Source organism: Oncorhynchus masou, chromosome 29 (assembly GCF_036934945.1).
Source record: "Oncorhynchus masou masou isolate Uvic2021 chromosome 29, UVic_Omas_1.1, whole genome shotgun sequence".
NCBI classification, from domain to species: domain Eukaryota; kingdom Metazoa; phylum Chordata; class Actinopteri; order Salmoniformes; family Salmonidae; genus Oncorhynchus; species Oncorhynchus masou.
Window position 1 is genome coordinate 12,048,241 of NC_088240.1, and position 16,819 is coordinate 12,065,059.

At 44.6% G+C, this 16,819-nt stretch overlaps 1 protein-coding gene across 6 annotated transcripts in view; it reads right to left on the bottom strand.

Annotated features, from left to right (window-relative positions):
• Positions 1–16,819, bottom strand: part of usp9 (ubiquitin specific peptidase 9) — a 74,386-nt gene that overhangs the window by 31,225 nt on the left and 26,342 nt on the right. For all 6 annotated transcript variants that reach the window (XM_064944006.1, XM_064944007.1, XM_064944002.1 and 3 more), the window contains 12 exons: positions 16,621–16,711; positions 16,271–16,384; positions 15,886–16,114; positions 9,730–9,825; positions 7,155–7,366; positions 3,946–4,186; positions 3,686–3,835; positions 3,020–3,140; positions 1,423–1,553; positions 1,008–1,286; positions 782–907; positions 525–662 (listed from right to left, as the gene is read on the bottom strand). In XM_064944006.1, coding sequence (XP_064800078.1) covers positions 525–662; positions 782–907; positions 1,008–1,286; positions 1,423–1,553; positions 3,020–3,140; positions 3,686–3,835; positions 3,946–4,186; positions 7,155–7,366; positions 9,730–9,825; positions 15,886–16,114; positions 16,271–16,384; positions 16,621–16,711 — 1,928 coding nt within the window. The remainder of the gene's footprint in view (positions 1–524; positions 663–781; positions 908–1,007; positions 1,287–1,422; positions 1,554–3,019; positions 3,141–3,685; positions 3,836–3,945; positions 4,187–7,154; positions 7,367–9,729; positions 9,826–15,885; positions 16,115–16,270; positions 16,385–16,620; positions 16,712–16,819) is intronic.

Sequence of the window (16,819 nt, forward strand, 5' to 3'; positions counted from 1 at the left end):
GCTGCTCCAGTTTCAACTGTTCTGCCTTATTATTATTCGACCATGCTGGTCATTTATGAACATTTGAACATCTTGTCCATGTTCTGTTATAATCTCCACCCGGCACAGCCAGAAGAGGACTGGCCACCCCACATAGCCTGTTTCCTCTCCAGGTTTCGTCCTAGGTTTTGGCCTTTCTAGGGAGTTTTTCCTAGACACCATGCTTCTACACCTGCATTGCTTGCAGTTTGGGGTTTTAGGCTGGGTTTCTGTACAGCACTTTGAGATATCAGCTGGTGTACGAAGGGCTATATAAATAAATTTGATTTGATTTAGTATTGCCAGTGTAACAGTATAGCAGTATAACCTTGTATCAAGGAACAAGATACACTGACAACAAACACTTGTGTCAATACAAATAAACACGCACCACCCCACAACAATGCATCTGCACACGCCAATCTCCTCAGGCTGAGACCAAAATAAAAGCAGACATCAATCAATGGACTGATGGTGGAACAATAAGCAGCCGCACAAGTAGGTACCTTCTCATAGATTTTGCTGATCTCTTCATTGGAGCTGAAGACCAACTGTATGGTGCCACAGCCTGAAGCCCATGCTATCTTCTGCACCGCCCGGATCACACAGATCTCAGGGATGTACTTCGACGCCTGGAAGAAGTTCTGGGAGGGATGGGGAAAGACATAAATTAGAGGAGATATTACCGTAAATAACATAGCAACATGTCTCTCTATTCCTTATTTTGCTTTCTCTTCAGTCCCTCCCTCCCTTCCCCTCTAACCTCGTCAGAGATCTGTTGGGCCAGGCGTATAGCTACATTGCGGAGCATGCACTCAGAGGCAGGGTTGGGGAGGTTCTGCAGGGCACTCTGGAGGACCAAAGCCTGGTCGTGAGTGGCCTGGTTAATCTGAATGGAGAGAGGTTGTTAACATCAACATGGCTGTCACAATCCTAGTTCACACGCATGTGTTTGTATGTGTGTGCGTGCGTATAACTGAGTAACTAACCGGTGAGACGGGTGTGGTCCCCTCAGCGTTGGGCTGGCAGGCCTCGGCCACAGCTTTGACGTGTCCGAACCCAACAGCGGTGAGCAGCAGTTTGCCGATCTTAAGAGCGTTGAGGTACGCCCCTCGCCGCGTCTCCATGTCGGCCGACGGCAGGAAGTTGTTCCGCGTGAGCATGCTCAGTACAAGAGGCAGCCCGCCACTCTTCAGGAAGTTGTACTGGAAGTCGCTGGCGTCCTCACCCAATGTGGAGCTGGCTGGCATGAGCAGGGCATACACCACCTGAGGAGGGGATGGGAAGAGAGATATACATGCACAGTGGAACTGGTCAACAGAGAGCAAAGTGTAGACCACCTGCTATGGTAATGATGTGACAGTCAAATCGGCAACGACTACACACACACAGAATGAAACCCACCTCTATGAGGTAGAGGACTTGTGATGGCGAGGGGCCAAAGAAGCGTGAGTCCAGTGTTGGGCTGAGGCCGTTCTCTCCCAGCTTGGCATGGTCCAGACATACACCACGAAGGCTCTCCACGGTACTGTTATCTACATAAAAAATCAACAGGTTCTATACTGTACGATCATCTACACAATCAACAGGTTCTATACCGTACACTCACTGACCAGTTTATTAGGTACACCACCCCGTTTAGGAAGACGGATCGCTTCTACAGACAGTGAGTACCGTAGCCATGGCTAGCTTTATAAAGAAGGCAGACCGGCTTCGAGGCATTCAGTTACTTTTCGATTGAACGTTAGAATGGGCAAAACGAGTGACCTAAGAAACTTTGAGGGCGGTATGATTGTCGGTGCCAGACGCGCAGGATCCAGTATCTCCGAAACGGCTGCCCACCTGGGCATTTCACCCACAACAGTGTCTAGGGTTTACAGAGAATGGTAAAACAAACTAAACATATTCAGTAAACAGCAGTACTGTGGGCAACAACAGCTCATTGATGGAGGGGGGGGGGGTCGAAGGAGAATGGCAAGAATCTTGCAAGATAACAGGTGGACCACGAACAGACAAATAGCGGCTCAGTACAACAGCGTTGTGAAAAACTGCAGCAGACGACCATACCGGGTTCCACTCCTATCAGCTAAAAACAAGAAGCGGCTCCCGTGGGCACGCCATCAACAACACTGGACAAATGAGGACTTGAAAAACATTGCCTGGAACATGACAGTGAGTTCAGTTTACTTGAGTGGCCTGGTCAGTCCCTAGACCTCAACCCAATAGAGCATCTATGGGATGACATGGAACGGGCTGGTCACAGAATGTACCACCGTCCAATCTGCAGCAGTTGGACCAACATGCCTGTGGAACCTTTCTGAAGAATTCAGGCTGCTCTGGAGGTCCGGACCGGGACTAGATGTGTGTATCTAATAAACTTTCCGGTGAGTGAGAAATTCTGTCTACCAAGACTCGAAGAGTGACTTTGAAAGAGGAGTCTCAAAGGATCATAGGGGGTTTAAAGTGTGTGTCTCAGTCACTAGATCTCAACCCAATTGAACACTTATGGGAGATTCTGGAGCGGTGCCTGAGAGTGTTTCCCACAACCATCAACAAAACAACAAACTAGAGTATTTCTTGTGCAAGAATGGTGTTGCATCCATCCAATAGAGTCCCAGGCGCATTGAAGCTGTTCTGTTGGCTTACGGTGACCCCTATTAAGACACTCAGTTGATGTTTCCTTTATTTTTTATTAGTTACCTGTATATCGGTCATATACACAGCTCACATTGATCCACCCGTGCTGGCTTGGTAAAAATCTTTGAGAAAAATATAGCATTGTCAAGAGAGAAACCTATCTACGGCTACATCCCAATTCGCCAACCTTCTCCTGAAATGTGCACTTGCACGCTTCCCATTGTAGATTTAACAATGTTGGAAAACTCTCTATAAAGCACTATTTATTTTATTTTATGCATGACGGGGAGTTTGCAAGAGCACAATTGGGGAGAAGGGTGGAGAATAAAGGCACGGCCCACATGTACCACAGAGAGTACTGTACCTGGAGGCATCAGCTTCATCAGTACTCTGGCTCCGTCTCGTAGCAGAGGCATGTTGGGGCTACAGCCCAGGTCTGCTACCTGCCACAGGAAGGAGACGTAGCGCAGGTGGAGAGACATGATCTGAAGACAGAGCGAGACCAGGGAGACGAGACAAGGGGTTACTCATCTGCGATCATGCTTCGCTAGGCCAGACATCCATCTTTTTTTGAGCCAAACTTGTTTTGATGACAGTAGTTCCAAGTGTGGACTGTGGACTAGAAAACAGTGGGAGATAAACTGCAGAGTCGCTGTAGTGGAATATGCCATTTTGACATGGCAGTCTTTCTACTATCTGGCACCCTTCCCAAGTAACGGTGACTGACGAGAAAACGACGCGCCACTCTGGTGGAAGCAGCTGTGAGTATGTTTAACATTCACTCACCACCCCAGGGAGACAGCTGTGTGTGTGTGTGTGTTTGTGTGTCTGTGTTTAACATTCACTCACCACCCCAGGGAGACAGCTGTGTGTGTGTGTGTGTGTGTGTGTTTGTGTGTCTGTGTTTAACATTCACTCACCACCCCAGGGAGACAGCTGTGTGTGTAACATTCACTCACCACCCCAGGGAGACAGCTGTGTGTGTGTGTGTGTGTGTGTGTGTGTGTGTCTGTGTTTAACATTCACTCACCACCCCAGGGAGGCAGCTCTCCACCTCAGGGTTGGGCCCTTCGCTGAAGTGGTTGCCATGGTTACCCGGTGAGCCAGTGGAAGAGTCCGAGGAGCTGTCTGGGCTGGAGGGCATGTTGGCACTCACCTGGGTCAGCTTGGCTGTGATCAACTACACACACACACACACAGGAGAATATAAAGACACATAAACCATTTCGTATCAATAGTCAAAGACAAAATGCACTTGTGACTCATCAAAACATGGCTCATTGCGCTCACCGTTTTGTCTTTCAGGTTGAGCTGGCCAATCAGCTTCCTGTCGTCGGCTGGGTCAACAACCTCCCCGCCAATGAAAAGCTCTATCTTGGTGTGCGTGGCATTGGCCTTGATGCGTGTGAGGATACCACGGCGCACTGAGCCAATGGTGTCGTTGGTGTGAGACCAGATGTCCAGGTCATCCACCTGACGGCCCTGGTTAGGGAAACGCACAATCAACGTGATATGCTTCCCCCGAAATGCCCTGAGAGAAGAGAGAGAGAGAGGAGATTTTTGTTGAACTTTTATTTATTCAGGGGAACCCATTGAGACCAGGGTCTCATTTATAAAAAGGTGCCCGAAGGACAACACAACAAACTCAAAATAATCCGTATAAATAAAATACAAATGACAAAATCAACATGACAGCTTCAAATATCACAAACACAATTATTCAATCCAAACAGTGACAATTCTCATTCAATATTAAAATTCTAAACTTCCCTAGAGGAACCAGGGTGTCAAGATGCAGGAAGTTTGTAAGCTAGTCCAAAAGTGGGGACAGCACTAAAACGGAAAGCGGATTTACCTAGAACGGTACGCACTAGTGGAACTTGGAGAGTTAACTATCTCTGTGAACGGGTTTGGGGTCTCATTTTTTATTTATTTTAACAGTGAAGTAAGTAGGAAGCTTGTGTAGTAGCGTTTTATAAACAAAAAGGGAGTAATGAAGACATCTATGGGATTTTAATGAGGACCAGTCATCCTTTTGATACAGGATGCAGTGATGCGTTCTAAAACTGTAAAATGTGATAAAACGAAGTGCACTATGATAAAAGGTGTCACCATAGTCATGAACTGGCAGGAAAGCTGACTGTACAATCTGCTTCCTGCTGTTTAGGGAGAGATGATCTATTTAAAAAATAAATAATGTTTTTTTAAAGCCTACTTTAAAATGTCAGCTTCTTCACTTGCCCATCGGTATGTTTTTTAAATGGCAAATTGTCAATTCAAAAGCACATATATTTATAGGCGGGAACGTGCTTGCTGAAACACCCATCCAATGCATGAATTTGTAACCCATCTGAAATATATTTCCATGAGAGTTAGAAAACAGCATACATTTAGTTGTTTTTCCCCACATGAAGTACTCATTTTAAAATCGACAACGACTTTTTGTAAGGCAACAAAATCAGATTGCAGCTACAACATAGGGGACAACAGCGTAAATAACAGGGTCATCAGCATACATACAGATGAATGTTACAGGTTTTTGCAGATAGACCAACATTATTTATATAAATAGTCAAAAGGACAGGTCCCAAAATTGACACCTGCGGGACACCTTTAGTAATATTGAGGTAACCTGACACCATCAGAAATCACAGTTTCCTATCTGACATGTAGTTCCAAAACTACCTGCAAGACACCAGGTCGTGGCCAATTTCAGACAATCTTTGAATGAGTAGGGGATGGTCGACAGTGTCAAAGGCCTTAGATAGGTCTACAAATATGGCAGCACAGTGATTCCTATGATGTAAGCAATTTATTATATAAATTTAAGACAAGCAGAGCTGCTGAAACAGTGCAATGTCCAGATCTAAAACCAGACTGGTGCACATTAACAATACAATTTGAAGTGAAAAAAGGTCTTAGCTGAGAGTTTGCCAGTGGTTCTAATATTAGATTGTTTAGAAGTTGGGCAGTAGTTATCTAGGTCAGAAGGTTCACCACTTTTGTAAAGGGGGAGGACATGCACCGCCTTCCAGGTCTTAGGGATAGCACCAGAAGCAATTGATAAATAAAAAATGTGGGTCAAAGATTCTACAATGAGGCGGGCAGAAAGCTGCAGTAGAAAGGGATCAAGCGAATCAGCTCCTGCGGATTATTATTTATTCTGCAAGGCACTACATTCATTGACATAAATGGTTCAAATGAGGAAGAAGAAAAGAGTATGCCTGGAATAGCATGATTATCTGGTATCTGTTTATAGGTGATAATTGGACAAAAAGAGGGCAATGAAGGTATTTTCAGAAACCGTTCTTTCAAATAGATGGCCAGCTGAGGAAAAATGGTTATTAAAAGCACAACCAATGTCATTTGTATCTGTTATGGTACCAAATCAAAAGATTTGATCACTTTCCAAAATGTAGCTGGATTTCCAGCACTCTAAGATACACAATTCATGAAGTATGTTGACTGCTCTTTTAACCTAAGACAGACATCTGATTGGCAGTCCTTCAGACATTTGAGAAGTAGAGGCAGAATCAGTCAAATCTAACCTTAGCCCAAGCTAAGTTTCTTTCATGAAATCTTTCAGACAATTAATGCGTGAACCATGGGTTAGATCTGTCCTTTACTCTTAATCTTTTATATGGGGCATTCTTATGTGCAACAGAGAGGTAAAACATTTAAGGGCCTGATTTGAATCAGAGATAGAGGACATAACTCCAAGTCATACAGGAAATGTTACTCATTGAAAATTCTAAAATGTATCTTTGTAATAATGCGTAGACACGATTTAAGTAGCTTAGTATCTCTAATACATGCAATGGGACAACAGTCACTGAGCTTGTTAGCAAAGATTCCATTGGCTGTATACTTATGAGGGGCGTTTGTCAGAATGATATCCAAGAGAGTCGATTTTTCGGGGTGTTTTAAATTGGGGTGGTATGGTTTAGTTGTCAGTGGAGTTAAATTTAGCTCAGTATAAATATCCTCCAGTCTATCTGATACTGGAATCAACCAATCCAGGTTAAATTCACGCAATATTAATACAGATTTAGCAGGAAACTGTGATATCTGAAGGTGTCAAGTTAACTCAATATGACTAAAGGTGTCCCGCAGGTGTCAGCACAGCAAGTCAAACAATTTGCTAAGGGCAGTTGGGAGGGCAATAAACTCCCACTAATGTCAGTTTGGCATTATTACCAAAGTCCATATCTAGGACAAGACACTCAAATGTATTGGGCATAGAGCTGGTAATAGACAGCAATATTCAAGTTCTTTATGAATATGGCGACACCCCCACCTCTGTCAGATCAATAAACATCATATCCATTCAGAGACACATACGAGCCTGGCACAGACTTTTTTGAACCAAGTCTCAGTAATTATCTAAATGTATGAAAATGAGAGAGAGCAGAAAAGGACAGACATATGGAAAGAGAGGGGTCAAGACAAAACGGGAAAACATTTATCAGGACAAAAGGTCCGTCCGTCCCCTCCCCTACCTGGACATGGGCAGTATGGTCCTCTCCTCATGGTAGTCACTGTCACACTCGTTGATGTACTCCTTGAGCACAGTGAGCACGCGGACCATGCGGATGGCCTCCTGCCGGGCACAGTTGATGCTGTCCTTGTCCCCTTCCAGAACACAGAGCGTATCGTACGACGCCTTCAGACGGTCGAAACATGACTGGATGAAATCCTCGTGGATCTCTACCTGCATTGGGGGAGATGAGGGGGAGGACGGCAGGGGGGAAGGACAGTCAGAGTAGTGAGTTCAGGAGAGGGAGAGTCATGTTTAATGGTTGACAGTGTTTGTATGCAACTAAGTGCAGTGTGTTCCAATCCATCTGTCAGGAATCAGGTGCTAGTACTGGAAATAGTACCAATTAGGGATGCACATTTTGGTCAATTCTGCTTCCGACTAACCAACCCTCCTTAACCGGATAACAAACGGTTACATTGTTTCCTAACAGTAAAATGACGTGACCAACAGAAAATACTATGCATGCAATTCAAGAAACAGACATTTCTCTTTGAGCTTAATGAAAACATGCAACAATAGTAAGCCTATGGTCTTCCAGTCAAAAGGCTATATATAGCCTGTTATTGAACATTCAACTGCTTTAATGAAGCAGCCAATAAAACCTACATTTGCTAAAATACAATTTGTGGGAAAACACTATTCTAAACAGCACACCTAATGCAAACGGTTCCAAACATAGAAAGAGGGGGGGGATCTAATAGCAACAACTAGGATGGGTTACTAATATGACTAGGATTGTGCCTTTGGCTTCTGGACAAAGAAAGGAAGTTTATATGAACAATAAAACAGGAGAGAAATGCTGGTTAATGGCACAAGGGAGTATTTTCTAAAAGAATGCCTCAACAATTCTAGGGCAGAATTTTGGCTAGGCTACTTTGAAGCAAGGTAAGACATGACTCATTCTTTGAAGTGAAGTAAATTATTCACGTTTCAAACAGTTATATTGCCTCAAGCTCACATTGTAAAGTGGTGGATGACATCCTGATAGCCTGCCCACCCGTTGACTAGAGCCTGCCCACCCGTTGACTAGAGCCTGCCCACCCGTTGACTAGAGCCTGCCCACCCGTTGACTAGAGCCTGCCCACCCGTTGACTAGAGCCTGCCCACCCGTTGACTAGAGCCTGCCCACCCGTTGACTAGAGCCTGCCCACCCGTTGACTAGAGCCTGCCCACCCGTTGACTAGAGCCTGCCCACCCGTTGACTAGAGCCTGCCCACCCGTTGACTAGAGCCTGCCCACCCGTTGACTAGAGCCTGCCCACCCGCTGACTAGAGCCTGCCCACCCGTTGACTAGAGCCTGCCCACCCGTTGACTAGAGCCTGCCCACCCGTTGACTAGAGCCTGCCCACCCGTTGACTAGAGCCTGCCCACCCGTTGACTAGAGCCTGCCCACCCGTTGACTAGAGCCTGCCCACCCGTTGACTAGAGCCTGCCCACCCGTTGACTAGAGCCTGCCCACCCGTGACTAGAGCCTGCCCACCCGTTGACTAGAGCCTGCCCACCCGTTGACTAGAGCCTGCCCACCCGTTGACTAGAGCCTGCCCACCCGTTGACTAGAGCCTGCCCACCCGTTGACTAGAGCCTGCCCACCCGTTGACTAGAGCCTGCCCACCCGTTGACTAGAGCCTGCCCACCCGTTGACTAGAGCCTGCCCACCCGTTGACTAGAGCCTGCCCACCCGTTGACTAGAGCCTGCCCACCCGTTGACTAGAGCCTGCCCACCCGTTGACTAGAGCCTGCCCACCCGTTGACTAGAGCCTGCCCACCCGTTGACTAGAGCCTGCCCACCCGTTGACTAGAGCCTGCCCACCCGTTGACTAGAGCCTGCCCACCCGTTGACTAGAGCCTGCCCACCCGTTGACTAGAGCCTGCCCACCCGTTGACTAGAGCCTGCCCACCCGTTGACTAGAGCCTGCCTACCCGTTGACTATAGAGTTGAGTTGAGATTGAGAAATAAAAATAGCTAATTTTAATTGTGGCCATTAATTGTGGCCGTTAAAACACGAAAAATTGTTATTTGTTGTGCAACAACTGGGCTGTAAAAAAATAAATAAAAAAAAGTTCCCGCATTTTGAGGAGATGCTCTCGTGCTGTCTGACAGGTGATAGGCCATTACGCTTATCAAACGAGGCTCTGTATACCTCGCGCCTGTGATAAATAAGATACAGGACGACTAAAAGAAAATACATAATCCAATTGAATTCCACTAAATTATGCAAATTAACCTATAGACCGATAAGCATGGCTGGTGAAATATATTTTTCGGCAGTGAACCCGGTTAACATCCATAAAACCAATATGTGCAATAGGGATCTCAGAGGTAGGGAATGGAAAACAGTTGCTGTAGCGCTGTATCACATTGACTGTTCCAGTCTAAATTATCATCAACTATCATTGATCACCAATACAATCACTATTCTATTCATGACTGTGTTTATATGTAAGTGGTTGTCTCAAAACGGGTAGATGATTAAGGATGACCTAACAGCAGATTGAGCTGTTATTGTTACCGGGACAGCGGACACCCAGGGTACCTGATTGACTTGTAGTTTTGGTCCAAGGTTGGTGTAGATCTCTTTCAGCAGGTCTATGGCTCGACTGGCGATGTCATCACTCCCTTGAATTACGACCTGGCAAGAGGAAATTTCAGATGGAATCAATGGACGCCTCCGGCCTTCCTTCTCTCTATCACACAGCCCTGGAGACAACACTGAAAAGTGTGTGTGTGTTATGACTCATCCAGACTAGAGGAGGGGGCCATTAATAGGCACTCAGAAGCAGCCCACAGAATCATCACCAGTCACTACCGCTGACCCTGAGCTGATTTCACACACTAACAGCAGTACATTAACCCAGCCTCAAATACTGTGTGTGTGTCTGTTTGTGTGTACGGGCTAAATGTGTACCACGCAAGGCTTAACAGCCAAATCAATAACATCAGCGCTGTAAAATGAGCTTTGCTTAGGATGCAATAAAATAAATTATTCACAACCAAACATTGCATATGAGAAAATCCTATGAGCTCAAATGCAGCCTAGGCCCCTACTGTGCAAAAAGGTTGAATACCCAAATATACAAAAACACAACTCCTGAATCAGCTATGCATAGCACATGAGAACAAGGTTTAGAAATCCCACATCTAAAACAAATGAACCTGTGGATCATCTAATATGCCCAGAGTGTGAATTAGAAGAACACGTTGAACCAACACGTTTCATCATCATCAGAAGCCATTGGACTGACTGACAGCCAATACAACATCATCATCACAAGCCATTGGACTGACTGACAGCCAATACAACATCATCATCCGAAGCCATTGGACTGACTGACAGCCTATACAACATCATCATCACAAGCCATTGGACTGATTGACAGCTTATACAACATCCTCATCCGAAGCCATTGGACTGACTGACAGCCAATACATCATCATCATCCGAAGCCATTGGACTGACTGACAGCCTATACAACATCACCACCAGAAGCCATTGGACTGACTGACAGCCTATACAACATCATCATCACAAGCCATTGGACTGACTGACAGCCTATACAACATCGTCATCAGCCATTGGACTGACTGACAGCCTATACAACATCGTCATCAGCCATTGGACTGACTGACAGCCTATACAACATCCTCATCACAAGCCATTGGACTGACTGACAGCCTATACAACATCCTCATCACAAGCCATTGGACTGACTGACAGCCTATACAACATCCTCATCACAAGCCATTGGACTGACTGACAGCCTATACAACATCAGAAGCCATTGGACTGACTGACAGCCTATACAACATCATCTGAAGCCATTGGACTGACTGACAGCCTATTCAACATCATCAGAAGCCATTGGACTGACTGACAGCCTATTCAACATCATCAGAAGCCATTGGACTGACTAATGGTGTAACAGTTCGACCAAACCCATGGTTTGGTACGTATTGCGTTTTTTTGGGGGTCACGGTACAGCGGAAAAATGTTACGGAAAAATGTTACTGTTACAGTTACTGTTGTTGATGTTTGTTTATTGGCCAACTACGCTAAATTAAAAAGCACCCTAATTCACAATGTTCCTGGCATTATTGTCTGTTGTGACAGGGATTGTTATGTTGGGCCTCAAGGACCCATTCCGAAATGGACCTGGGGCTTTTCCAACCCAACATATATGCATCATACATTTTTCAATATAGAGACCAGTTCCGTATAGACGTGGTCGGATCCGAGTGAGGGAAGCAGCCGAAAAGTCAACTTGTAAACTACTTTTTTTAACTAGAGCGGATGCAGCTTGAGGGAGAGCAGGCAGAGGAGGGGCTTTGCGGTGTGTGTGCTGTGAGCAAGTGAAACGGGAGCAAGGGAGGAAGCACCCAACCAAGCCAACTTGCGCTAGTAGACTAACTTCTAGCTTGTCATTACTAGGCTATTAATCATAACATATGATTACCTAGAAACCTGTCTTGATGGCATCAAACCGAGAGAAGCTAGTTGGATAAGAGAGCTAGGTAAATTAGCTGCTAATTGAGTCTGCATGAGTGTTCTTCCTTCCCTAGTTACAAAGAACACCTCCATTCTGATAATAAAAAGCAGCCTAACTGGCTCGTTTGTTGTAGCATATACTTCTCATTTAATTTTTAATTCCATTTTCCATTGATTAGATAATCTCCTAACTTGCTTTATCAGACACGGACGCTCTGACTGTCGTGGCTCTTTGATTACTTGTGAATGGACGACAAGCTACACGCACCACTCTGCATAGGCTATTCTCGTTGAGCAGTGGGGAACATATTAATGTTTTATCTCTCCATCAGTGTTTTAATCGACTGTGAAGCCAAAATGTTCCTGAAAGATGGCGAAAAGGATAGTTTGAAATCCGCTAGTTAAGATTTGAATTTTGATTACGTCGGGCACATGGACTGTAGTTTCAGCAGAATAGCCTTAAATGTTTATTGCAGCTCAGATTTACTCACTTGGCAATGGCATTCAATGCAGCGTAACCTATAGGCATAGTGTTTTATGTACTCATCCGTGTTCACAGTGCGGACCGAACCGAGGTCTCCGTACCGAGCTGTACAAATACATGTACCGTTAAAGCCCTAACAGACTACACAACATCATTGGAAGTCATTGGACTGACAGACTCTTACAACATTTAAACAGCCCTCCCTCTTCTGCACCACAGAAGCTGATATTTGGTTAAGCAGCATCCAGAAGACTTGTCTGTTCCTCTGTGATGTAAGGACTGCATTTAACACAGAGGGATTACAGGCCATGTAGGTCACAAACAGCGAGGCTGCTAAATAACTGGGTCAGCCACCCACCTTCTCCCATACTCACTAAGTCTATCAGTTCCAGTTGCTCTGAAAACAATCGCACAGAACCCAGAGGTTTATAGATACTCAGAAATTACTAAATGAGCATCACCTCAAATAGCAGCATTCAGAGGGTATGGTCTTCTTTGAAGTTGTGCATTTTGAATATTGGCTTGGTGAGACCGAAGACAACATGATCAAGAAAGCAGCAGTGTAAAATGCTTGAGCAGTTCATTAATGCATATACAGTAGGCTAGACTTGCCGTTAGTCATTTCACCGTTTGTTTCAGACACAGAGGTCTCCAAAAAGAAACATCTGGATACACAACGGGCCAGAAAAGTCGCCGGCAGTGCCGTCGGAAAGTAGTCAGACCCCTTATTCTAAAATTGATTAAATTGATTGAAATTGAATTGAACCTTCAACACAATAACAAAGCACATTTTTTTTTTTTAGAAATGTTTGCTAAATTATTCAATAAAAAACAAACATCACTTCTACATAAGTATTCAGATCCTTTACTCAGTACCATGTTTAAGCACCTTTGGCAGCGATTACAGCCTCAAGTCTTCTTGGGTATGACACTAAAAGCTTGGCACACCTGTATTTGTGGAGTTTCTCCCAGTAAGTTTGAATGACACTGAGGGGCAGTGTTGTTACAGCTAATGCCGGTTTGTCTGAGGCCGATGCCGTGCAGATATTTGTACACATGCACACGGACACACACACGTAAATTGTGTCATACATGCACTCAAACATATTCAGTTGGCCTTGCTGTTATGATTTTTGTTGTACTTCATGTCTTTTGCATTGTTGTTCTCTGTTTTCCATTGTCTTTCTTTTCTCTCTTTTGTTCCTTGGGCCGGTGGCTGATGAATCGCTGATTCGGGTCCCCGTTTTTGACCTTGTGGGAGATCTGTTGACATGCCCTTGAGCACGGCGTTGACCCTGGTTGCTTCTGTGTGTCACTCTGGATGGGAGTCTGTTAGATGACCAATGTGATGTAGTTATTGAGCGGCTTCACTACAAGTATATTGTATGTTTTAAATATTCAATACATTTTAAAAAGTATGATAATTGCGTACTTTTCCCATCACTGCCCGAAGCCACTCCTGCGTGGTCTTGGCTGTGTGCTTAGGGTTGTTGTCCTGTTGGAAGGTGAACATTAGCCCCAGTCGGAGGTCCTGAGTGCTCTGGAGCAGGTTATCAAGGATCTCTGTACTTTTCTAGTTTTCTAGTACTTTCCCTCGATCCTGCCACCACCATGCTGGTTTCATCAGACCAGAGAATCTTATTTCTCATTGTCTGACAGTCTTTAGGGGCCTTTTGGCAAACTCCAAGTGGGCTGTCATGTGCCTTTTACTGAGGAGTGGCATCTGTCTGGCCACTACCATAAAGGCCTGATTGGTGGAGTGCTGCAGAGATGGTTGTCCTTCTTTCTGGAAGGTTCTCCCATCTCAACATAGGATCTCTGGAGCTCTGTCAATGACCATCGGGTTCTTGGTCACCTCCCAGACCAAGGCCTTCCCCCCCGATTGTTCAGTTTGGCCAGGCGGTCAGCTCTAGGAAGAGTCTTTGTGGTTCCAAACTTCTTCCATGTAAGAATGATGGAGGCCACTGTGTTCTTGGGGACATTCAATGCTGCAGAAATGTTTGGTACCCTTCCCCAGATCTGTGCCTCAACACAATCCTGTCTCGAAGAAATAGAGACAAATCCTTCGACCTCATGGTTTGGTTTATGCTCTGACATGCAGTATCAACTGTGAGACCTTATATAGACAGGTGTGTGCTTTTCCAAATCATGTCCAATCAGTTGAATTGACCAAAAAGTGTACTCCAATCAAGTTGTAGAAACGTCAAGGATGATCAATGGAAACAGGATGCACCGGAGCTCAATTTGGACTCTCATAGCGAAGGGTCTGAATACTTAAGTAAATAAGAAAAATGTTTTATTTTTAATACATTTGCAAAAATGTCTAAAACCCTGTTTTTGCTTTGTCATTATGGGGGTATCGTGTGTAGATTGATGAGGATTTTTATTTATTTAATCCATTTTAAAATAAGGCTGTAACGTAACAAAATGTGGAAAAAGTCAAGGGGTCTGAATACTTTCTGAAGGCATTTTATGTAGTCCATAGGGAGTTCAAGGTTTAAAAAGATAGTTACAGCCATCTGCATAACCACAGTGCTTTATAAATCACACCTCCTGGAGGAAGTCCAGCCCAATGTTCCCTCAATTTTTTCAGCACTTAGCTAATTTCTTGTACCCGCTTTAAGTTACAGTTTTAACAGTGGTCAGGTAGGTTACTGTGGCTATTTGATCCTAATGTAAGCCTATCAGAGTGGTCTACCATCAAAAACAATGGAGAAAATGCATACCCATAACATTTCAACATGGAAATAGCTGTTCTACCATTCAGCCTACAGTATAGCAGCCAATGTGTGGTGTTCAATGATACTTGAAAAAAATGTTTTAAAAAAGCAGGGCTTGATATTACCATGTTTATCCATTTGTCAAGGAGGCGACTGAAAATGTTGTTTTGTTGTTTGATGCAAGAAACCACTTGACAAAATAAAATGCATAATTATTCCCATACTATTATAACAGAGAATCAGACAAATTATGCTACCCCTGTGCCTATTTGCGCCTTAGTTAATTAGGTAAAAAGAAAAATCTTAAATAAGCTGACACTTTTCAAAGATGGCCAGAAATGCACACATTTTGTGCTCTTGAAGGAAGCAACCACTCCTCCATTGCTGATAACAAATTATCTATAACTTGTCTCAACTCACTAACTCGCAAATGATATGAACGAATATACAAATGTGCACAAGTGTTTACATGCAGCTCTCGCTTTGATCTCAAGACAAGCGCATCTACTCTACAACCGCTCATGCTGTAAACACAGTCCAGAAGAAAGTGAATGGCACATAACCATATATGGCAATGGTCTATTTGCATATATACCTACTGCAGCTCTGTTTGGTTACAGTGCAACGGTCTGTGTAGAGTACGGGCCTGAGTCGTGCCTTTCAGTGCTATAGAATCCTATTCCAATGTATTCTGCCTAAAACAAAATCTCATGCATAGTTGGTTTTTTTCATACCAAGTATTGCATAGTTCGTTTTTGTTTCGGTAATGCTTTGAAAGTGGCTAATACTGTGTTGATTCAATCACAATTGAAAAGTAAAGGGAAAGGTTGATAGTGTCAACTGGGAAAACTCTAAAAAGTTTAGTGACGTTCAATCTCATGCTTCTCTGCATGGGCTGATATTTATTCTGCACTAGAGGAAACATTGGTCCAGCCCTACAAGTAGCAACAGCTGCCAGTTATAACAGCTTCCTAACAGTGATAAGTAGGTTAAATAACTCACCCTCCAGAGGTAGTCCAGGCCTATGAGTTCCAGGTCGTCCATCATGTAGGCCCTACGTTTGGCCACCAGCTTGCCCTCCCTGCAGTTGACGGCCTTGAAGAACCTCTCAAAGCACTTCATGCCGTTCTCCGTGAGCAGGGACGGGTCCAGCTGCAGAACATTGTTCTCAAAGAAGTCCTTGTTGATGTCCGGGTCCAGGTCTGGCTCATCTCCCATCAGCTTGGAGTACCTGTGTAAGAAAAACAAAGTTGACTTGGTGTTTTACATGTTGAGAAAAAGGAGAACATTTGAGTTGTTCTATATGAATGAGTAAAAGGAAATGGAAAGATGTTGGAGCCATATTCACCCTTTCGAGGTGATAATAATATTGACGATGGCAGCATACCATTTGAAGCAGGCCTCTCGGTCACAAAGAAAGACTGCGTTCTCAGCCAGGCACTTCCAGATCTGTTTGGCCTGAGGAGCACAGAGCCACAACTGGCCATCCTTCAGCAGGAACCTGGGGAAAACACAGACACACACATTAACCATGAAGATCAGACTACAGTGGCTCAGTTCACCATTCACTAATCAATGAACACGAGCTGGATTGTATTCATTAGGTCATGCAATACAAAACGTTTTAAAAAGGGCTCTGCAATGGAAAACAGAAGTGAGCGCTTCAGTCCCTGCCGGTTACAGTCTTTTCTTCTGTTTGGTGCCTAATGATACTACCCTGCGGATGTGATGTCATACCTCAGGAAGTTGAGTCTCTCCTGGACTTCCTGTACGTGGCTGTAGCGGCTCCCTACCCTCACCGTCTGGGGGTCAAACTCCGCCTGCTCGGCTACACAACACACACAATCATCTATGTGAGGGCTCAAGGTGCATCTTAAAATTTCACCCAAATGCTGAGGTTTTTCAAATGGAAAACTAACATGCCAATTGGCCCAGG